The sequence below is a fragment of the Tachysurus fulvidraco genome, chromosome 14 (assembly GCF_022655615.1).
Source record: "Tachysurus fulvidraco isolate hzauxx_2018 chromosome 14, HZAU_PFXX_2.0, whole genome shotgun sequence".
Taxonomy (NCBI): Eukaryota; Metazoa; Chordata; class Actinopteri; order Siluriformes; family Bagridae; genus Tachysurus; species Tachysurus fulvidraco.
In genome coordinates this window covers 23,350,260-23,373,385 of record NC_062531.1, presented here as the reverse complement: position 1 = coordinate 23,373,385, position 23,126 = coordinate 23,350,260, and the positions used below count along the sequence as shown (strand labels likewise).

The 23,126-nt window shown below is 40.7% G+C and overlaps 1 protein-coding gene across 5 annotated transcripts; it reads left to right on the top strand.

Moving 5' to 3' along the window:
• The first annotated feature begins 9,307 nt into the window (after positions 1-9,307).
• On the top strand, positions 9,308-22,218 carry kansl3 (KAT8 regulatory NSL complex subunit 3). 5 transcript variants are annotated; one of them, XR_003441285.2, is made up of 22 exons: positions 9,308-9,533; positions 10,574-10,867; positions 11,053-11,223; positions 12,121-12,211; positions 12,530-12,715; positions 12,796-12,927; positions 13,042-13,158; positions 13,569-13,667; positions 13,788-13,859; positions 13,954-14,028; positions 14,162-14,319; positions 14,591-14,654; positions 15,005-15,193; positions 15,810-15,963; positions 16,267-16,344; positions 16,971-17,153; positions 17,281-17,365; positions 17,540-17,664; positions 17,958-18,046; positions 18,148-18,352; positions 19,963-20,586; positions 21,862-22,218. XR_003441285.2 is itself a non-coding variant. In XM_047800136.1 (22 exons), exons 2-22 carry the CDS (start codon positions 10,653-10,655, stop codon positions 21,897-21,899), a joined length of 2,658 nt encoding a protein of 885 aa, XP_047656092.1. In that variant the 5' UTR covers positions 9,308-9,533; positions 10,574-10,652; the 3' UTR covers positions 21,900-22,218. The 5 variants fall into 5 exon arrangements, 3 of the variants coding, with proteins under 3 accessions (XP_047656092.1, XP_027007289.2, XP_047656093.1); XR_003441286.2 differs by having other exon boundaries at positions 21,843-22,218; XM_047800136.1 differs by having other exon boundaries at positions 19,963-20,075; positions 21,843-22,218.
• Positions 22,219-23,126: the final 908 nt, after the last annotated feature.

The window sequence follows — 23,126 nt, the reverse complement described above, 5'->3', positions numbered from 1 at the left end:
GGAAAGGATTGTCCACTTTGTCTCCCACAGCTACTTTTTGCCTTTTACACAACTCCCCTTTAAGCGACTGGGGAATCTCCACATTTTTTTTATGTTTGGTCAAGAACCTAGACTTCCAGTAGATTTTCTGCTGGGTAGAGTTGAAGAACCTTTAGTAGGCAGCTTACACCGGTGGATGTTGGAGCATCAGGATTGCATACAGTTTGCTTTCGAGGGCGCTCATGAGGGACTGGGGGTCATGGTGGTCTGTCGAAAGGCTCGGCATGATCTGTACATACAACATTTACATTTACAGCATTTGGCAGATGCCCTTCTCCAGAGCGACGTTCATTTTAGATTTCATGTCCCAGGCACCCTAAATTTGAAAATCTACTCCCCAATTAACCGATGACCACTTTTATTTTTACGATTTTATTGAGGGCTACACCCACAACTGGCTCCAGAATGTCTGGAGCCTACACAAAGACCAGATAACCCCATGCAGTTTCTCCGATTGAACTCATAGGGCCCTAACCCAGAACACACACACACACACACACACACACACACACACACACACACACACACACACACACACACACACACATACCACAATGAGACATTCCTTTTACTAATAAAACCCAAAGATAAGGTACTCTAAGGTTCTCATTCTTATAACCCTTTTTGTAATGTGTCCTTCTTTTAAGGCTTGCCTGACTTAAAATTATTTGCTCCTTAATTTCCTGACAAGGGTGTATTTTATTCATGTGTCAGAAAACAACATTGTATTTTAAAATCAGTTATACTCGAATTACTGATCATAGCATGTTAATGTATACCTGTTCTAATGCCGTATGCCCCTTTAAGGTCTGATGTCAGAATGTATACCAAGCTATCGTTTTCTTTTTACTTCCCTAAGGAAAGTGCATTTTGTTCTGTGTTTCATTTTTGTTTCTTTGCCTTTATAAGAACACAATATCGTATTGACATCAGTTACCCTTCGATTACTGATCTGTGTATGTAATGTACCGCTGCCGTTATACCGTCATTACCCTTCATGTTTAGTATCCAAATGACCACAAAATTATCGGTTACTCATTTTTCAAACAATGGTGTATTTTAATTGAGCACGAAAGGCGCCATACCGTCTTAATACACCTTGGATAACTTTTTTTAAAGTCATCTAAAAGTTTGATAGCTAAACCACGCCCACAGACACCTGAAACAAAGGGAGTTTTTCCCTCCAAAACCTTGACCGAAGTATTGGTCATCTCCCCAAAGATGGATGGAGTTCGAGACCTTTAAATTGTCACAAACACCACTAATCCGTGGTCAGACTTTCGGAACAGCTTGGAGACGACTCCATCTTCCTTCAAAGAAGTTCCAGCAAGCTTCACTTCCAAGAACGACAACTGCTCTGATCTTCCGGAGAACTTGGAAGAACGTCTGACCCCACCCTAACTGACTTTTCAGAGATTTCTCTGTTGCATCCGGACTCTTGTGGAGTAAGCCAATGCAAGTAACCGTTTCCTTTACCAACCAATTTAGATGCGTAATTTTAAGTACTAATCTTTCATTGAATCTTAAGGTGAATTTAAGTTTCTGTGACGATTTCCCAGTTAGGGTGTTTAATTTTGAAGTTTAAGCTTGCCATTCCATTCCTTTCTTTCTCTAATTTCTTCTTTCCAGTCTCTTCCTCCCTTTCCCCAATTTTAATTTCTTTTGTTTTATTTTATTTTAATCTTTGTTTTCCCTATTTCTTTTGTTTGTTTGTGTAGTTTATGTTGTGTTTGTCTCATTCATTAAATGCCATATTTTTGTGCCAAATAAGTGACTGTCTCTGAGTATCGCTCACAAATTAAGGTACCTGCAATATATGGTCTGAACTACATGCTCTATTGAGTTAATTTAATTTAAATTACGGTATACAGTAACAGGAAAGCGAATCTTTCTTGGCCGGGAAGATACCGCCTTCATAGAATTAATAAAGGTACACGGCCTGTTCGCCGGACGAACAGACCAAAGAAGCGTAACGTTAATTCCAGTACCGTTAATTTCAACTTAGGTTAAAATATTTAGAAGTCACTATAACACGTTATAGTTACTTATAAATATTTACCTTGCTTCGCGAGCCAAAATCGCTACAAGTGCTTAAATCTCTAACATTGAATACATTAATGCTGGTTCACTAGGTTACATACTTAAGATACCATGAGTTTAAAACATTTGTTCAAAGTTACAATGAAAAAGTGTCAAAGTTTTTTTTTTTTAATGCAAAAGATAAGGAAAGAAGTGCTGGTTGAAGTGTTTCCTGAATAAGTGGGTCTTCAACCGCCACTTGAAAATAGCCAGTGACTCAGCTGTCCGGACCTCTAAGGGAAGTTCATTCCACCACCTTGGTGCCAGAACAGAGGAGAGTCTTGTAGTATACTTGCCTCTTACCCTGAGAGATGGTGGAACCAGTCGAGCAGTGCTGGTAGATCGGAAGTTGCGGGATGCAGTGTGAGGAATGATGAGGGCTTTGAGGTAAGAGGGAGCTGGTCCATTTTTGGCTTTGTAGGCCAGCATCAGTGTTTTAAATCGGATGTGTGCAGCTACCGGAAGCCAGTGGAGGGATCGCAGCAGCGGGGTGGTATGTGAGAACTTTGGCAGGTTGAAAACAAGCCAGGCAGCTGCATTTTGAATCATCTGCAGAGGACAGATTGCGTTCATAGGTAGACCTGCCAGCAGTGCATTGCAGTAATCCAGTCTAGAAATGACAAGAGACTGAACAAGTACCTGAGCAGTCTGTGTGGACAAAAATGGCCGAATCCTTCTAATGTTGTAGAGAAGAAACCGACATGAGCGAGTCACATTAGCAACATGAGAGGAAAAGGACAGTTGATCGTCCATGGTTACCCCAAGGTTGCGAGCTGTGGCTGAAGGGGAGATCAGATCGTTGTGCAAGGACATAGCAAGATCATGACCTGGGGATGAATCACCTGGGATGAACAGCAGTTCAGTTTTGCTAGGATTGAGCTTTAACTGATGAGCAATCATCCATGATGAAATTTCTGCCAGACATGCTGAGACCCGGTCAGAAGCTGTGGCATCTGAGGGTGGGAAAGAGAAGATAAGTTGTGTATCATCAGCATAGCAGTGGTAAGAGAACCCATGTGATGAAATAACTTCACCAAGAGAGTGAGTATACAGGGAGAAAAGAAGAGGACCAAGTACTGAGCCCTGTGGGATGCCAGTGAAGAGTCTGCGTGGAGCAGATAGTAAGTAAGCAAACCATTCCCCAGCTGATCCGCAAATCCCAAGACTCTTGAGGGTGGATAAGAGAGTCTTGTGGTTGACTATCAAACACTGCTGAAAGGTCAAGGAGGATAAGGATGGATGACATTTTGGCTGATCTAGCAGCATGTAGCTTCTCAGAGACATCCAAAAGGGCTGTCTCTGTAGAGTGAGCTGCTTTAAAGCCAGACTGGTTGGGGTCTTGGAGGTTGTTCTGTGAGAGATAGACAGACAGTTGATCATAGACAATGCGTTCAAGAATTTTTGAAAGAAATGAGAGAAGTGATACCGGTCTGTAGTTACTGATGTCTGATGGATCCAGAGCAGGTTTCTTTAGGATGGGAATAACCCTTGCTCTCTTGAAAGTAGTTGGTACCTGTCCAGATGCTAAGGATCTATTGACAATAGTGGAAATGAAGAGCAATAGGTCTTGCGAGATGGTCTGGAGCATAGTGGTAGGGAGTGGATCCAATGGGCAGGTGGTAGGATTGCAGGACTGGATGAGTTGTAAAATCTCTTCTGCTGCCACAGTTGAGAAATGTGACAACGAAGGTGTAGGGGAATGCATACTCTGAGATGTAAGTGCAGTCGGGGCTGAAGTGAACGTCCGGCAGATTTCCTCAATCTTCTCCTGGTCGAAAGAAGCGAAGTCTTCTGCAGTCAGGGTGGATGAAGGTGGAGCCGGGGGGTTGAGCAGAGAAGAGATGATGTTGTGGAATTTCTGAGGGCCATGTGAGGAAGCTTCAAGCTTTTCGTTGTAGAAGGAAGTCTTGGCAGAAGTCACATCTGAGTAGAACTTGACAAGAAGTGTTCGGTAAAAATCAAGATCTGCATCTGATTTCTTCCACTTTCTCTCTGATGATCTTAGCTCTTTGTTTGTTGCGCAGCACATCTGAAAGCCAAGGAGCAGAACAAGAAGTTTTCTTGGGTTTAATGAACATAGGGCAGAGGAAGTCCATAGTTGAGGAAAGAGATGAGAGGAAAGTATCTGTGGCTGAGTCCAAGGGTAGTGAGGAAAAAGACTCAGGATCAGGAAGGGAAGAAAGAGTGCCAGAAGCTACAGATGAAGGGGAGACAGAGTGAAGGTTGTGGCGGGTAAGAGCGAGGGGGTGAGAGGTAGTTTTAGGTAGGATAGGTAGAGTGTTGTGAAGGATACCAGGTGATGATCAGAGACGTGTAGTGGGGTAGCAGTCACGTCTGTAACTGGAGAAGGATGGGTGAAAACCAGGTCCAGGACATTGCCTCCTTTGTGTGTGGGGATGTAGCTGTTGAGTGTGAGGGTGAATGAGTCGAGAAGAGACAGGAGGGAAGAAGAATGTAGCTTGTCAGAGGGGAGGTTGATGTAACCAAGCACTGTCAGGGGGGAGCTATAGGAAGGGAAAGCCCTAAGCAGTGAGTCCATTTCTTTCAGGAAGTCTCCTAGGGGACCAGGAGGGCGGTAGACAACAATGATAACAAGGTTGATTGGAGAGGTAACTGAAATGGCATGGAATTCAAAAAAAGAGATGGTTAAATGAGAGAAGAGGAGAGGTGTAAAGCACCATTTCTTTGACAACAATAAACCTGTACCACCACCCCTGCTTGTTTCTCGTGGTGAGTGAGAGAAAGCATAGGCAGAGGATAAAGCAGCTGGTGTAGCAGTGTTCTGTGGGGATATCCAGGTCTCTGTTAGCGCAAGGAAATCAAAGGAGTAATGGGAAGTTAAAGCAGAGATAAAATCAGCTTTCTTTACAGCAGACTGACAATTCCAGAGCCCACCTACCACCACTGTTTGAGACCTACACAACAGAGGAGGGTAGATGAGGTTACTGGGATTGTGACCTCTGCTCTGTGGATGAGAGTGTCTGCGAGAGTAGGCCTTGAGTACAGAGATGTGTTTAAGGCACATATTTGTAGTCAAACAAGAGTGAGAATTAAGGTATGGTAGAATATATCAAACAGTACTAGACACTAATGTTAGAGAGAGATACTGACAAACTTTCAATTTAAATAGGTACGCCCTGCCCCCAATTCACACCTTAAGGGAGACTGAAACTACTCCTGATTAATCAGCTGAGAGAACAACAAAGATCAACACTATAAAATCAACAATGGTATAGAATATAACACAATTCAAATCACACTACTCTAGAACAAAGTGAGTTAAGCAGATAGTATACAAAAGACAGGAACCTACTTTACCAGAAGACAATATAATCCAAGAAGCACCATTGAAGAAAGGTCAGAGAGATCGGCATAAAATCCAGGACCTGTGGAACTCAGTGGTGTACCAGGTTATAAAGGCACCCAAGGAGGGAGGTATGGTATATACTATTACACCTATAACAGATTTGAATAAGGTTAATCACATGCATCGATCTTTGTTGAAGGCTCGGACCTGTAGGAGTCCTCCAGACTTGCCAGAAAGTCTGGTAATTGAATTGGCGCAGCCAAGCAAAGAAGAGATTGATGAGGACGATTTGTTCGTCTTAATGCTCAAGAAACCGCAGGATGGTTGTGCTCCACAGGGTTCCATGGAGATTCCATCTGGTGAAACCTGTAAGGTGCAGGGAGGGCCTGAGGTTGAAGTGGCCTTGCAGCCTCAAACTTTCCATTTAATTCTCCTGTGACAGTGGGTCATTTTTCTAGGTCAAACATACTCCATTGATAACCCTGATGGAAAACAGCATGAGATGGATTCCACTTGGATAAACTTGCAGTGCTAAAAAATGCCACTGCACGGCCACTGGCATGACCTGTTGCGACACGTAAGAAAACCACTTCTCATGTTTGTCTTTTCATTTAAATATTGAGTAAGAAACAGTTAAAACAGTATTTAATAAATAAAAAAATAGAATTGTTGGTATATGAGATAAAAAAAACAAAAATGTTAGCATATCGTTTATTTTGATGTACTTATATAGCGAAATGTTTTCAAACCGAATTTGAAGTTATTACTTCAAATTAGAGATGTACCAATACCACCTTTTCTCTTCTGAACCGATTCCGATACCAGCTTTTGCCAATATCGGCCGATACCGATACCGATCCCGATCCGATATATGTATTCTTTTCTACCTTTAAAACTAAAGAATGTATACAACTTGCATAGTTATTAAGATTTATTGTCACACAGATGGTGAGGTCGTGAACTGAAGTTAGATTGTAGAAAATTCATGTGAGAAGAACAATTATAAGAATTAATGACATTTAATTTTCACTCCATTTCATACGTTATATCCACATTATCATGAAGATTAAATCCAACAGTGTTATTTGTGCCGATTGTTCTAGTAAAATCCAAACGTAATTAAAAATGTATTAAAAATATAATAATAATAATAATAATAATAATAATAATAATAATAATAATAATAATCAGTTTCTAAATACGCTGACCCAATTTCCCCTTATTTCCCATTACCTTTCACCCACATGCTCATTTATGGATTTTCCTTCACTTATTTTTCATGACCTCAGACTAAACACCTGGGCCTTCTTCAGTCTGCACAACAAGTTTATGAGCACCACATGCCCATTTATGGATTTTCCTCCCCTTATTTTTCAGGGCCTAGGTCTGTGGACCACTGTTTTTTTTTTTTCATTCTACATAACATGTTATTGCTATGGACCAAGGTCTGAGAACCATGGTGTTCTTCATTTTCCATAACAATTTATGAGCTAAGGTCTGGGAACAATGGTCTTTTCCCTTCTACATAACAAGTTGTTATTACAAATGTGCTCAGACTGACTAGGCCTGACAGCCCCGAATCTGGTTGCAATAAACATCTTTGGCCTACAACATCACCTACATATGTCTTATGACAGCAATTGTAATATTTTGCAAGGCCTAATAATTTACTTTGGTTATAGTATTGTAAGGAATAATATTTTAATTATTTCTACTAAGATTTTTTTCCAACACCGTCCAGGGTCCATCCTGCCTTGATGCCCAATGACGCCTGAGGATAGGCACAGGCTCCCCGTGACCCGAGTTCGGATAAGCGGTAGAAAATGAATGAATGAATGAATAATCAGTGCTTACAGTCACATTATCAACAACGGGAGTGCAGGAGTAGATGGCGCGACTACATATCATACAGAATAGCATGAAATACCCTTTTATTAGAGAACTGCAGAACACAGTGTAAAAACAAAATATTTTCCTTAATGTACATATATCATAAAATGTCAAAGTCTGCAAATACAGTCATGAAGCACAGTCGCTAATCATCATCGGTCCTAACTATTACGGTGTTCATTACAAAACCGTCATGAAGAAGTATGTGTTCACTATAACATTTTCGTCTTAAATTTTCGCCCACAAATTAATTCTATGATTTTGTCAAGGTGTTAACGATCAGTCTAATTGCTAGAATCCTCCGGTGACCAGGGTATGTAATGCTTCATGATGGCACTGCTGGCACTGTTGGAGGATTACGCCAAAGCGAGAATAAGGAGAGAACGAGTTTTCAGGGACCATGCTGATTTCCTGGCCCATTATGATGACTGGCTAATAAGCCGATTTAGATTCCCTAGAGTTGTGTTCTTAGATATATGTGTTGAATTGGGTCCAGTATTAGAGAGGGCAACATGCCGGAACCATGCCATCCCAGTCCAAATACAAGATCTCACGACTCTGGGGTTCTTGGCAACCGCTGTTTCCAGAGGGAATTGGCAGACAGGTAAATTATTTATATAAAAAAACTATAAGTAATCCTCAACTTTGTGTCTAAAACCTTTTCATATATGAAATAATTATATTGGAATCTACCATCTCACCCTATAGGTCTGGTATATCACAGCCGTCCCTGAGTGCCATAATATCTGTCGTTTTGAATGGTATACTTAATATGGGTAGTCGATACATCAGGTTCCCCTACACTGTGCGAGAACAGGCCGAAATTAAAATGAAATTTTGCAGCAATGTCTGGTTTCCCAAATGTAATCGGCACATTTGACTGTGCTCATGTTGCTGTAAGGGCACCATCTGCAAATGAATTTGCTTATGTTAACAGAAAGCATGTGCATTCTATTAATGTGCAAATCATATGTGACTCCAACATGACCCTCACAAACATTGTGGCACGCTATGGTTCAACACATGATTCCTTTATCTTGACACATAACAGTGTAGGGAACAGACTAAATGCAGGCGCAGCAGCTACGTGATGGCTGGCTTCTTGGTGAGTTTAACAATATTAAAAAGTAGAAAATGTAACAATTTTGTTTTTAATATAATTATAACAATGTTGCTTTTAATATGATTATAACCTGCAGGCGACAGTGGCTACCCCTGAGACGCTGACTCCTCACCCCACTTACTGATTTTTTTTCTTTGTATTCTCAAATGACAATCTTTCACATTTCAATACAAAAGTTCTATTGCTGAAAAGGATCTTTTGCCATGTGCACTGATAATACCACTAACACTACTTTAATAACAGTTTTAAACTATGAATTTCAATATGTTGAAAATGTAAATATTATTTGAATTGCAGCTGGGTCTAGTCACAGATCTGCTGTTTTCCCCCCCAAATATTTATTTATTTATTTATTTATTTATTTATACATACGAATCAACAAATTGGGGGGCACGGTGGCTTAGTGGGTAGCACGTTCGCCTCACACCTCCAGGGTCTGGGTTCGATTCCCGCCTCCGCCTTGTGTGTGCGCGGAGTTTGCATGTTCTCCCCGTGCCTCGGGGGTTTCCTCCGGGTACTCCGGTTTCCTCCCCCAGTCCAAAGACATGCATGGTAGGTTGATTGGCATCTCTGGAAAATTGTCCGTAGTGTGTGATTGCGTGAGTGAATGAGAGTGTGTGTGCCCTGCGATGGGTTGGCACTTCGTCCAGGGTGTATCCTGCCTTGATGCCCGATGAAGCCTGAGATAGGCACAGGCTTCCCGTGACCCGAGGTAGTTCGGATAAAGCGGTAGAGAGTGAGAGTGAATCAACAAATTCTGACCAAATAGATTCCAGAATTCTACAGCGCACTGTTTTAGGCGATTCTTAAAAAATCCAGTCCGGGTTTTATGCGCACTAATCCGTTAGATTTAGTTTCAGTTGAAATCCGTTTTGGGTTTTATGTGTCTCGCGTAGAGGCGCGGTAGCAAAACAAAAGCGAGGCAGCCATAAATATACCGTGAGGCTAACGTCACATTTCCTTTTTTAAATAAGTTTTTTGTAGCTTCAGCTTGATAATAACTTCTATATAATTATCCTGTCATCTTGAGGACGTGATAAAAAAACGAAAATGACGTGAAGATACGTGTTGTGGTGACGGCGGATTGGGAAAAGAGTAAGTATGCTAACATTGATTTAGCTACATGCTAGCTAGTTGTAGCTACATGCTAGCTAGTTTTTAGCCAGCATACACGTCGAGTTAGTGTTGAGATTTTTATCTTTTATTTATCGTTTATTTCCTCAATTTTGGTTGTTAAAAAACAAACATGTTGCCAATTTTTTTTTAGCCTGAGTGTAAGTGTAATTCAATGGGCGGCGTGTTGTGTTTAATCAGCGGTATATCATGTAATATCGCGATATTTCAGACCATGCGGTTAAAATTTATGGTAAAAACCGATTTTTAGGATTATTTTTCAACTAAGCACCATCAGAAGGATTTCTTCATTTCTCTCCTTGTCATCTTTGTACTCCTACAACTCATTCGTGCCTTTCGACCTCTGCATCTGATCCAGAATGCTTTTAACCTTCAACCAAAGTTCTTTCACACCATCTCATGACTACATTCCCTTCACTGGCTTCCTCTATATGCCTGCATCAGATTTAAAACTAATGAATTTCTAAAAAGCCAAAAAAACAGTTGTTCGTCAGGGTTCTTCTTTGTTCTGTCACTTATTTGGTGGCATGAGCTTCCATTAGATGTCTGACCAGCTGAGTGACTGGTGATCTATGACTAGAAGTTTATATATCCTGCAATATAATAAATATACTATGTAAATATGTAAATCCTTACTGTTTACGTCTTTACTCTTCTCATGCCAGATATGTATATATTTATATATGTGTGTATGTATCAAGAGGACCTTAAAAACGCCAACAAATTCCTTGTGTGTCTGTGCACACGTAGCGAATAAATCTGATTCTGATTCTGATATATTCTTGAGCTATACTATACTTCCTCTTCAACTGGATTTTGATTCTGACTGTTCTCTTAGTCCGTCCATGGCTTAATAAATCCGTAGGAGTATGAAGAATGTGTTAATTGCGACTTCAAAGTAGTTAATACAGGCTGAAAAAGTTGCTAGAAGCCAACAGAGGACATCATATGTACTGAATGCTTGCTTCTGACATTGTGACTCTCCACTGATTTCTCCACAGCTCTGTCGAGCTCATGTTTGAGCTGAATGCACCTCGTTTCTGTGGGACCTTCAGTGCTCCCGTTTGCCTTTAGAGAACCATGTACCGCGTCGGTGGAGAGCGGGAATTTCAGACGTCGGCCCGCCGCATGGGCACGTCGCTGCTCTTCCAGCTGTCGGTGCATGAGAGAGAACTGGACCTGGTGTTCCTGGACCACAGCTATGCCAAGCCCTGGAACGCCCACCCAGATGCTAGCAGTGCTCGGCCAACCCGCATGCTTTTCGTCACCCCGCGCCACCAGCAGGACACCTCTGTGTGAGTAATGGTGTTATTTTGACTCCCTTTTTTATGTTTAAAACAGTGTTTTGTCTTTTGAAGAACTTTAATTCACATTAGTGACATTGTAGTAAATTTGCATCACTATAAAGATAAATGTGAAGATGCAGTAATTACCAAACCTCACAAGTTCATTACTATTGTATATGTACTTTCTTTTACAGGGAGTCTGAGATGTCAGTGGATGTCGAGACGGTCACAGCCACTCCCATGCCTCTCTATGACAACCAGAAAGCCCGGAGTGTGATGAACGAGTGCGAACGTCACGTTCTCTTCGCTCGGACCGTTGCTGATGGACCACTGCCTCCAGATGACTGGGAAGATCACATTAACAAGTACGAGAACTACACTGAGGTTTCTGATCAGAATCCAGGATCTTTCTCAATGACATTCAGTTTGGTGTGGTTTTTATATATGGCTTCCTTTCCTATTATTCCATTATTCTATCATCATTCCACCATCATTCTATCGTCCTTCTATCATCCTTCCATCGTCCTTCTATCATCATTCCATCATCCTTTCATTCTTTTATTTACATTTTTTCCTTTTTCTCTTTTCTTTCTTTTTCTCTTGTCTTTTTCTTTTAGTTTTCTTTCTTTTCTTTTTCTTTCTTTCGTTCCTTCCTTCAATATTTCTTTCCTTCTTTTTCTTTTTTCAGTCTTTCTTTCTTTTTCTTTCTTTTTTCTTTCTTTTTCTTTTTTCTTTTTCCATCTTCCTCTCAACTTTTGTTTTTCTTTCTTTCATTTTCTTTTTCTTTCCTTTTTTGTTTTTCTCTTTTTCTATCTTTTCGTTTGTTTTTCTTTCTTTCCTTCTTTTTCCTTCTTTCTTACTTTCTTTTTCTTTCCTTTTTTCTTTCTTTCTTTCTTTCTTTCTTTCTTTCTTTCTTTCTTTCTTTCTTTCTTTCTTTCTGTCCTTTTTTCTGTCCTTTTTTCTTTCTTTCATTCCGTCTTTCTTCTCTTCCTTCCCCTCCCTTTCCTTCTACTAACTGAAATGTAATTAGCGATGATCTTACATAAGCCACACTAATTTACCAGTGATTATTATTTTTTTATTTGTTTAAAGTTACATATCATTTAATTGAATGTTGTGGAACGTGGGTGATGGTCAGTATTGCTCTGGTATAAAACCAAACAAATAGTTCACCTATGAATTATTCATGAATTGTTCACATATCACGTTATTCATTGTATAGCAGTGTGAGGTGTGAAGATGTCTGTTCGTTTCTCTTTTAGGACCGGGTGGACGATGGCTCAAAACAAGCTGTTTAATAAAGTCCTAAAGGCTCTGCAGGCCGAGAGACTTGCCAGGCTGGCTAATGAAACTGTGAGTCAGCTAGAATTAAGCATGGTGTTTATTTTTATTTTATTATATTTTTTTTAAATTATTTTTTTAATAAAAAGCCTTATCATTGAATGCAGCATGGTATACTTAACCTAGTCAATTAAATATCACAATCAAATAGTTCATTAATTCTATGCACTGAATGTTATAATCGATGGGCTGTACATTGTTTGTTTATTTATTTATTTAATATTTCCGGTTGACACATTTAGATTAATTTACATCAGTAATTCGTGACCAGGAACTTTTTCCTGCATATGAGAATTTTATGGTGTGCCTGTGTGTCCGATCCTCCTTCAGGTGTGTAACGAGCCAGTCCTGCGCCGGATTGCGGTGGATAAATGTGCCCGTAAGGTTCGTCACGCGCTGGCCAGCGTGAACTGGGATACTAAACTAACTCACTGGCTACACACCACCCTGGTGGCATCTCTGAGCCTGGCCATGTTGGCCGCCTACCTGGACGTCCTGCAGACCCTCAAAAGCAAGGTGAAAACACTGTCCTCAAAATTATCCTGAGATCCACCTTATAGACACGGGCTCATTTCGTTTTTTCTACAATTTATCAGGTTCCTTCTCTGATCGAGCGGATGCTGTCAGCGTCATCCACTAAATCGGGTGCGGCGGGGGCCGAGGCGCTGTCTCTGCTCCTGAAGCGGCCCTGGGATCCAGCTGTTGGTGTGCTGTCCCAAAACAAACCGGTATGTGTAATGAAGGCGAGTGTATTATATAAATGATTAGCTGCTGATTAGATGATGTTTGTTTATTTACATAAACTGCTGAGATCTGATGTGTGTGTGTTCTTATGTATTTAGAGTAAACTTCCTGGTTCACCTCTGATCCTGATGTGTCCATCAGGACCGATGGTGCCCACCTTCTCTACTTCCCGCAGAGTGAGATTCTGGCAATCGCAGCTCTCCTGTTTAGGCAAAGCAAGTTTTACACACACGTCATGCAAATACACACACACAGACATGCTTTTTCTCTCTTCTCTGCTGTTCTGTCTTTGCCTCTCTGCTGCTATCTGTCTCTTTCTCTTGTTTTTTTTACTGCTCTTTTTCATGTCTGTCTTCTTTTATCTTGTTTCTTTTGTACTGCCTCATTTCCCCTGTATGTTTTTTTTACATACCTCTGTGTCTCTCTCTTTGTTTATCACTTCTTTCTCTCTCTCTCTCTCTCTTTGTATATCTCTTCTTCTCTCTCTCTCTCTATATATATATATCTCTTCTTTCTTTCTCTTTTTGTACATCTCTTCTTTCTCTCTTTCTCAGTCCATCTTCCACACTGATTTCCACCTTTTTAATCACACTTTATAAATGACTTATGACTTCCTTTGTCTCAGGTCATTCCCATAAGCACTCACGTGGGCAGTGGTGCTAATATCGGCATCACTCAGTGTCTGGAGCACTTAATTGCCACCGTCAGGGGGAAAGTCATCGAGGTGAGAGTTTGTCTGAAAAAGAGCCCCAGAATTCTGACTGATGAAACACTTGAAGCTTAAGGCTGATCAATGCTCACTTTTGGAATAGGCTTCCGAATTGATTTGGTCATTTGGTTTCAGATACACAGTCACTTCCCTCACAAACCCATCATCCTGGTTGGCTGGAACGTTGGCGCACTGATCGCTTGCCATGTAAGTCAGTTTAGACACAGGTTGTCATTTGTAACACTTAAATTGATATGTATCGGAGTAAATATTGAGTGTTTTTACTTTACGGTACCTGTAGGTGTCACTTATGGAGCATGTGACTGCAGTTGTGTGTCTGGGTTTCCCTCTGCAAACAGTCAGTGGATCCCGAGGGGTAAGTCCTGAATGTCGTCACCTTATTTTCTTAATAAATGAAAATTATTACACTCTTTTTGATGTCAAAATACGGAGGCAGTAAGAATATGTTCACGACCGTGTGCTTGTTTGTTTTTTTTTCTTCCGGGCAGGATGTGGATGACCCCGTGTTGGACATGAAGACCCCTGTGCTGTTTGTGGTGGGCCAGAATGCGCTGCAGTGCAGCACAGAGAACATGGAGGACTTCAGGGAGAAGATCCGAGCAGACAACAGCATGGTGGTCGTAGGAGGGGCTGATGACAACCTTAGGTGTGTCGGGTCATAAACAGTGTGTGTGATGGCTATTACATTAGTGTTTGCTGTTATTATAATCCTGAATGCCGAATCACTGTGTGTGTGTGTGTGTGTTAATTGTCTTGTACAGTATTTAGTTAGCAGTTTTGGTTGCAGCACAAAGTCACCTTTCAAATGACATCGTGTAATTTCCCCATTAAAGCAGGATTAAAGCATGTATCAGGTCACAGCTGAACTCATCTCGCTCTTTTTTATTTTTTATTTTCTCCCTCTGTCCACGTCGCAGGATCTGCTCCTCAAAGATGAAAGCCGAAGGCCTGACACAGACGATGGTTGATCGCTGCATTCAGGTTCACACGTCTTTTTTCATGTAAAACACAGAAACCAACATCAGAGATTTTAATGGCTTCAGGTTCTTAACTCCAGGTCATGTACATATTACATATGTGTGATGTCATGCAATGAAATGGTTTTTCTTAACTGCTACAGCGCTACAGCGAACAGTAGATAATATAATAAACACATAGTAAGATATAGAATTCCATGGAGGGTGTAATGGAAAGTATACTATATGCAGTGTTTGTTTGCCTGCCATTGATGTCATGATGCAACTGACATGACACACACAAAAAAATGATAAGTAAATGTTTTCTGATAAGTTGACCAATGGTCTGAGATTTCTTTTGTTTGTTTTTTTCAGGATGAGATCGTGGACTTCCTGACAGGCATTTTGATGCGAGCAGAGAGTCCCAGCCTCACCTCCGGGGAAACACGAGATCTGGACGCTGAGAAGAAAAAGAAACCACGTCGTGAGTTGCCCTTTGAGACAGAAAGATCGCGACCGTCCTCACCAGCCATCAGGGTTCCCATCTCCCCCTCAGGATCAGAGGTTAGATCACAAATTCAGTGGGTGTAGTGATGGTGTGATCATATTGAAACTTTTATATTGTTCCTACTGGCCGAAAAAAGTAGGACCGATATTTTACAAAAAGTCATTTTGTTGAGGTGTCTGTGATCAAGTGACCACAGTGGAGTCTTGTTAGTTGTTTAGAGTGAAGCTCATGTGAGGAATAAGACACTAGGGGGCGTGCTATTATAAGACAAGGTAGTGTGATGAGACCTGATGCAAGGAAGCTTTTGTTATTCTTTTAAAACAGCTCAAACCTTTTATCCATTTAATGTTACAAATAGATGAATGTTGTGCAATGCCCTCAAATGTTTTGAAACACCTATTATTCCTTACGTTATAGCACGTTTAGCCTCTCTTTCTCTCAGCTGAAATGAGCACAACACAACTTGTCACATTACCATGGCGTGTCCATCATACTATTACTCTAGAAAAGATAATCTATTAGAATAAGCGTAACGATCTACACCTGTGATATTGCTGATTATTGACAATTAATCAGCGCCTTCTGACTAATAAGATTCAAGGGTATCAGATTTTTTGTATCTCGCTATAGAAGATAAGGACTTGAGTTTCCCATGTTGGTGTCACCCTGTAGGACATGTCCAGTGTGTGCAGCAGTCCCACTGCCAGTCCCAAACCCAAGTCCACCATGTCTTCGGCTCAGAAGTCGAGCCTCATCACCGCCACACAGCTCCTCAAATCACACATGCAGCGATCCGGAACCGTGCTCACACACAAACAAGCTCAAGGTGAGGAGGAAAGAATGTGCACACTGATAAACACAGCATAAACCACACACAATCACACACACACGCACTGTCTGTGTGTGTGTGTGTGTGTGTGTGTCTGACTTTGTGTTTTTGCGTTGTTGAATCAGGTCTCTTTTTAATTAGTTGTAGATTAGTTGTTAGTTCTCTCCACTGTAAGCAGTCACCTTTCCTCAGTTCATTTCACCTCCCCATGATGTGTACACCGGACTGTTTCCTTTTTTCCTCTCCTTTTTCTCTTTCCCCCCCTTCATTCCGTGTACCTTTGTCTTCCATCCACTGCAGCTCAGTTCGCTGCGTTTATGAAACAGAACATGCTGGTGAGGAAGAGTCTTCCTCCTGGCAGCCCTTCCTGTCTGTTTGGTGAGTATGTCTCCCTTCTCCTTTTCTCTCTCTCTCTCTCTCTCTCTCTCTCTCTCTCTCTCTCTCTCTCTCTCTCTCTCTCTCTCTCTCTTTCTCTCTGCATCACTCATCTAAAAACTTTTTTCCTTTGTTCTTTTTAATCCCTCTGAAGTTCAAGCTCTTTAAGTAAAGAAACTTGGCTTTGTGAACCCTTTGCTCTGTTTGTGGGGAAAATACATTGACAATATGTACACATTTAAAGGGGAAAAGAAATCTAATTCCAGTAGTGCGGAGTAGTGTTTGGGCAATCAGATGAATTGATGGTGTGATGGATTACATTGCCCTTTTTGAGGATCATCGATATAATAATATGGCAGTGCTTCAGACGTCCTCGTAGCTTTAAAAACCGTTTTGAATCTGATTCAAGTGTCCTTCACTGGAACTGTCAGTCAGAGACACACAGGGCAAACAAAGACAGTGAGACATAAATAGTACCTCATAAAATGCTGTTGGATTTGTTGCAGCTGTATCAGAAACACAGTATAATGAGTTCTGTCCTCCAAACTGAGTCTGATAATCATTAAAATCCTAATTTATAGTATCAGACTTGGCAAATCCCGTACCTTGCTCTTTGTGTGCCGCTGCAGTGCCCGTGTCTGGCGAACAGGTTGAAGGTTTGGAGCAGAATGACCAGCGGCTCCATTTGAAGAGGAGGCAGACCCCTAGTCCCACCATCCCCACAAAGCAATCCAAACGAGCCAAGATCAAAGTCACCATCGTCTCCCACGCTGACGCCGCCGGTGCCACGGTGCCTCCTGGCATCCAGGAAGGTAAACACACAAAAAGTGTATAATATACCTTTTATTTTCATTATCTAAAAGCACAAGTAAAGCGAGAAAATTACGATCGTAGCATGAAAATACACAGGAAGTAATTGAATACTTATTTTTACTTTAGGAGTATCTGGAAAACCCCTTACAGTCACAATGGGCCAAACTGTATCAGGTGCCAAAGATCTTTCCGGACTTTTGGCCACACAAAGGTTTGTACATAATGTTTTTAGTTGCTCAGACAAATGTATCTAAAAGGTTTAGGGTACATACACAACATGCTGTAAATATGAAGGTATGATCGATGCAGTTAAAATATCATGTTACAGATATGATTGTTGGTGCTTTTAATGCTTTCATGCTAATTTGCTTGTGTGTGTTTGTAGGGGTGGAGCTTTGACTGATGTTTCCGGAGGTCTCAGCTCGAGTGGAGCTTCCTTCCACAGCCTGCAGGGCGGAGTCATGCCCACCTCCTCGTCCACCCCAGCACAGGTCCAAACCTCTGCACAAGGTAAAAGGGAGATACTGCAGAGCCAATAGTCCAGAAGGAGAAGTCTGAGCTGGAATTATAATCTGATCTCGAAATTATTATACCGCATAATTATCCATCCTGATTCACACTTGGTTGTCTTTGCCCCTTGGGCTTGTGATTTGACTCCAGTCAGGTAGAGAAGCTAGAAAACCTCCTACACACTTTTGGTCGTGCAGTGAGGAGTACTTGGCCTACAGTTGCATAAAGCCATTGTTTTGTAATGCTTATGTCTGACTCTTACTGTGTGTGTGTGTGTGTGTCTCTCTCTGTAGCTACCTCTGCTAGTAGCCTGTTGCAGGGCCTGAGCTTCAGCCTGCAGGAGATCGGCACTAAGTCCCAAGTTTTACCCTCTAGCACACAGGTACAGGCTCAGAAGATATGCCTTAGTGTCTATTGTTGCAGTCTGTAGTGTACTTTGTTGAACATACAAACATCCAACATCCCTCCCTCTTTCTTTCTCAGACATCAGTAGGGAAGGCTCCGGCTCATGGGCAGGTGTTAACCTCACTCAGTCCAGCAGGTGGCACTCTGATGCGCGCTGTTCCCGTCGTCTCCGGCTCCGGAGTGCCTAAAAACACAGCCATTCATCAGCTCCTCTCCAACAGCAACCTGGCAAAGCTGGCAAACAGCCTCCCGGGATTGGCCCACGTAGCCAATCAGAGCGCGGGTACGTCCTTATCAACATCGCGCTCCACCAAACAGAGAAGACCTCGCTGAGTAGGGTTCAGGGAAACGTAGCCATGACTACCGGCTGTAACCTGGCTTAGCAAAGCGACCCCAACTGCCAAGAAGCGAGAAGACGAAAAAGTGCTTACTAACAGAAGTAGGAGAGGGAAAATACTTTTGTATTTAGTAATAAAATAAAATGTAAAATCCACGCTTGTACATATGTATCATAAAGGAGGACTGCTTACATTATAGAAAAGCATCATGCAGCCTAGTTCGATTTCAGGTTTAGACAGAAGGCATCAACACCTTTCCAGTTCACCGATGAAGGTCGGAAGAACTACATTACGCTTGATGTTCATGTAGTTCTTAAGTCACCATCTTTTTTTTGTCTTTGTGTGTTCTCATTATGTTCATGTTCTTATGTTTTGTCCTTTTAATTTTTGTGTGTTATTTGGCGAGACACATGTACTGTTTTCAACATTCACTCACAAATGCATTCATTAAACAAAAAAAAAAAAAAAAACAAGAAACCAGCATCACTGATGTCAAGCTTTGTCATTTTTCCCCCTCATCTTTTGCCTTATGTAGATTTTCTTTTCCTCCAGAGTAAACAAACACACACTGTAATTAAAGTGGCTTGCAAATCATCTTCTGGTCAGCAGAGGGCGCTGAGCAACCTTTATATTATTATATTCACATCATCTTTAGATTATGATTTACTTTCTTTTCTTTATAAACTGATTCTATCACACACACACACACACTTATTTTTTTTAAACCATTTTCTGTTCATTCTGGTTTAGTTTTTGTTTGTTTCCCCTTAAGCCATTCATTTCTCCAGTACATTCAGACCTTCAGGTGTATAATCGATCCAAAAGCCACATTATACTTCATCATATAAAGATACAACACCACAGCATACTGTACATATAAAGCTTGTGTCATTTATTGTGGCATGGTGTCTTTGCCATTATACCGTTTTCCACAAGCATAAGCAAATAAGTGAGGTACTGTAGTGGACCTACAGCAGATACCGGTATTGATATCAGATTTTTTTTCCCCTTTCCCCCCAAATACAATAATTAAAAATGATTGACACTCTTACAGATAATATTTAAGGATATATTTTCAGCTTAGCGACCCTTGTAGAAGGATCTACAAGGATTAGTTAGGTTCAAATCTGGAGACCGAGATCATGAGATATTCCTTTATTTAGAAAGGACATGATTTACATTTATATTATTTCCTGTCCAGTTTCACTCAAATGAGGACGAGGTTCCGTTCTCAGTCTGGTTCCTCTTAAGGTTTCTTCATCATAACATCTCAGGGAGTTTTTCCTCACCGACGTCGCCTCGGGCTTCTTCATTAGGGACAGAAGGATATATGTTAGAGATGTATAGTAAATTAATTTTAAGTTTTTAAATGTTTATTCTGTTTCTGTACTTCTGTAAAGCTGTTCTTTATTTGCTGCTATTAACCATTTCTGTGTTGATTTGAAAGTACTGAAGGAACTCTTATTGGGGGTCACATTTTATACTTGTGGTGGAGGCAACCAGGTTTTCAGCTAAAATCTGTGTGTGTGTGTGTGTGTGTATGTGTGTAAAACAGGTCTTAAAGCCCCCACTACAATCACGGTGACGTTGAGAGGTCAACCGAGTCGAGTTCCAGGTCTGGGCCACGTCGGAGCCATACTTCCAGCTCACAACACACCTGAGCAACAGGTGGGGTTGTGGCTTATCATTTAAACAGCAAACAAGAGTGCGGTTTTACGGAATACCTGCACAGAAAGAAAAGAATCCAAAGAAGCCACGCTTACTTTATAGCACGTCAACTAGGCAATGTGCTTCTGGGAAAACTAACATCTCTTCTACCTGTTTATCTTCATCGGATGAACTTTCATATCTGAAGTCCAAACCTGCTTATATTATATACAGATACTCTCAGAGTTACGATAGTTCGGCTTACGAATTTTCGATATTGCGATGTACGATAGCGATACGACAAAATTGTACAAATATTTTACATTTCGCACGGCAGGCGATCGTAGCAGCGTATATGGTACGATACGTTGGGAACCCGCCCTGATTTGTTTCAGTGTCAACGTTAGCGTTTTTTCAGTTGTTTTTTTTTTGCTCCTTTATCATCGCCCTCCTCATCTTCTGACAAACTAAGTTAATGTAGCCATCAACAACCTAACATTGTTCAAGTATGCAGATGTCGGACAGAATCTCGGTGAGTACGATACGATATGATACGATACTTGTATATATGATGCGAAGCTTAAGCAATTTCATTTTAGAGTCACCACCATTTGTTAAAGTTTTTATAGCAGGTAGGATTATTTACTGAACAAACTTTCAATTATATTGCAATACTAAATGGACTAATTTGTTCGATTATTAACAATGGGTGTGAGGATATAGTGTGTTCTGTCGAGTAAGTGAACTGATGGCAAATCTACAGAAACGATCCATCATATCGAACTAACTCAGAGGTGTCGTGTTACTGGGAGGTGAAAATTTCTGCAATTTTTTTTTCTAATTAATTCATTCTTTACTTTTTTTTTATTTATTATTTTTTTTGTAAAGACCACTTAATTGCACCACCACTAAATAAACATAACATCATCAACGTCTAGCAGAAGACGTACCACAGAAACATGATCCATATTCCACATTTCATTCTCTGGTGTGTAAAATCATTTTCTTGTCACTTGTCATTTCATTCACACTCATCTTGTCATTACTGATAGTGTTTTTGTTGTTTTTCTAAAAAAAAAAAAAAAATCCTCTTCACACTTGATCACAATTAAGGGCTTTTCATTTTACGGTGTTGAAATTGATTGGTTTCATCCGAGCGGTTGCTATAGTAACAGTCTCTATGACCGCACAGAGGAATGAAGAGCTAATTAGCTAATTAACATGCTGACAAGTTTAATTACACACATACCCGTTCCAAAGCGAGAGGCACATGACTCGTGACTTTATGTTTCATTATAAACACTAATTTAATTATTTATTTATTAATTTTTGTATTGAAAGCGTTTTCTTTTAAACGTATTTGTCTGGTGTGACAAAAACGGCTCAAGATACGACAGAAAACTTTCAAATTAATTCTGATATAGTGATTTTTAAAAATCGACCAGAGTCTGGGATTATACCTTGTAAAGGCAGTACAGATATATTTCAGGAAATTGGAACAAAAATGTGCACAATTACAGCAGAATAAATGACTCAACTCTATGGTAGAAATTTAGTTCTAGTTCGAGACTCTGATGCAAAGCATGCTGTTAAATTACTAGATTTATTTTTGTTGTTTTTATTTGTTTATTTTTTACCACTTTTGCATACTGAATTATCACATATTGATTTTTCAACATTACTAATATTGCAGATCAAAAAAAAATAATCGAAATGTCTCTGTAGTCTCTCTCGTAAATTGCAGCAATTTTATTGAATATTAATGAATTTATTTTCATAAATTAACAGTTCACCACTATCCTTCCAGTGAACACAAGCTCCATGGGAAAGGTTCACGCTGTGTGAAGTGCCCTTGACGCTCTCGATGGCTTTGTCTGTAAACAGAGAGCTGAGGCTCTGAGGAAAAACGCTTGGATGTCGCTGATCGCCGCCTGACCGCACGGTTCATCATCTTTACCTGCTTTACCTCCGTGAGCGGGTTTGGACCAGCTTTGTACTCCATTCAACGTATGCTTTTGACCAGCTATGGTTCTAAAAAGAAGAAGGACATGAGGATATAATATCAGTGTTTTACTATAAATGTAGGATGAATGAGTCGATGATTAGTCAGTGAACATGGTACAGATGTGTATACTCTGTGGATGACAATAAACTTTAAACTGGAGTACATTGTGAGAAGATTTGTGCGTAGGTTCGAGTTACTTTGGAAACATGTTCTCGTTTAGTGTTTAGCGTTAAAACCTTCGTTTAGTGTTTAGCGTTAAAACCCAATCAGCCATTATCCTAACCACTTCAAACCAAGCACATTTATAATATTTTACCTTACAAAAAAATTTTTTATTGACTTCCATGCTATTAAAAAGTTCATCCTGTTGACATTTACGGAATTTGGCAGACGCCGTTTTGCAGAACGACATACAAAAGTGCTTTGAATTCATCAATGAAGTGAAGTGACATACGGCTAAATACAGTGACCCATACTCAGAATTAGTTCTCTGCATTTGACCCATCCAAAGTGCACACACACAGCAGTGAACACACACACCGTGAACACACACCCGGAGCAGTGGGCAGCCATTTATGCTGCGGCGCCCACGCCCAGTTGTTGGGTTCGGTGCCTTGCTCAAGGGCACCTCAGTCGTGGCCGGCCCGAGACTCGAACCCACAACCTTATGATTACGAGTCAGACTCTCTAACCATTAACCATGACTTGCCCCAATGATCAATGAATACATTAACACTGGTTCACAAGGTCACAAAGTTACTAGGTTACTTCAACCTAAAACTATGATTGTTTTTTTTTTTTTTTTTAAAAAAGGTTAAGTGCTAGTTTATGTATTTCAGTAACAGGTCGTTTGAAGACGGTCAGTGACTCAGTTGTTCAGACATCTAGAGGAAGTTCATTCTATCACCTTGGTGCTAGAATGGTAATAGTCTTGCTGTATACCTACCTCTTACCCCGAGAGATGGTGGGATCAGTCGAGCAGTCTTCTTCCCGTTAGGGGTCACCACAGCGAATCATCTGTTTCCATCTCACTCTATCCTCAGCATGTAGTACACTATTAACCGCAT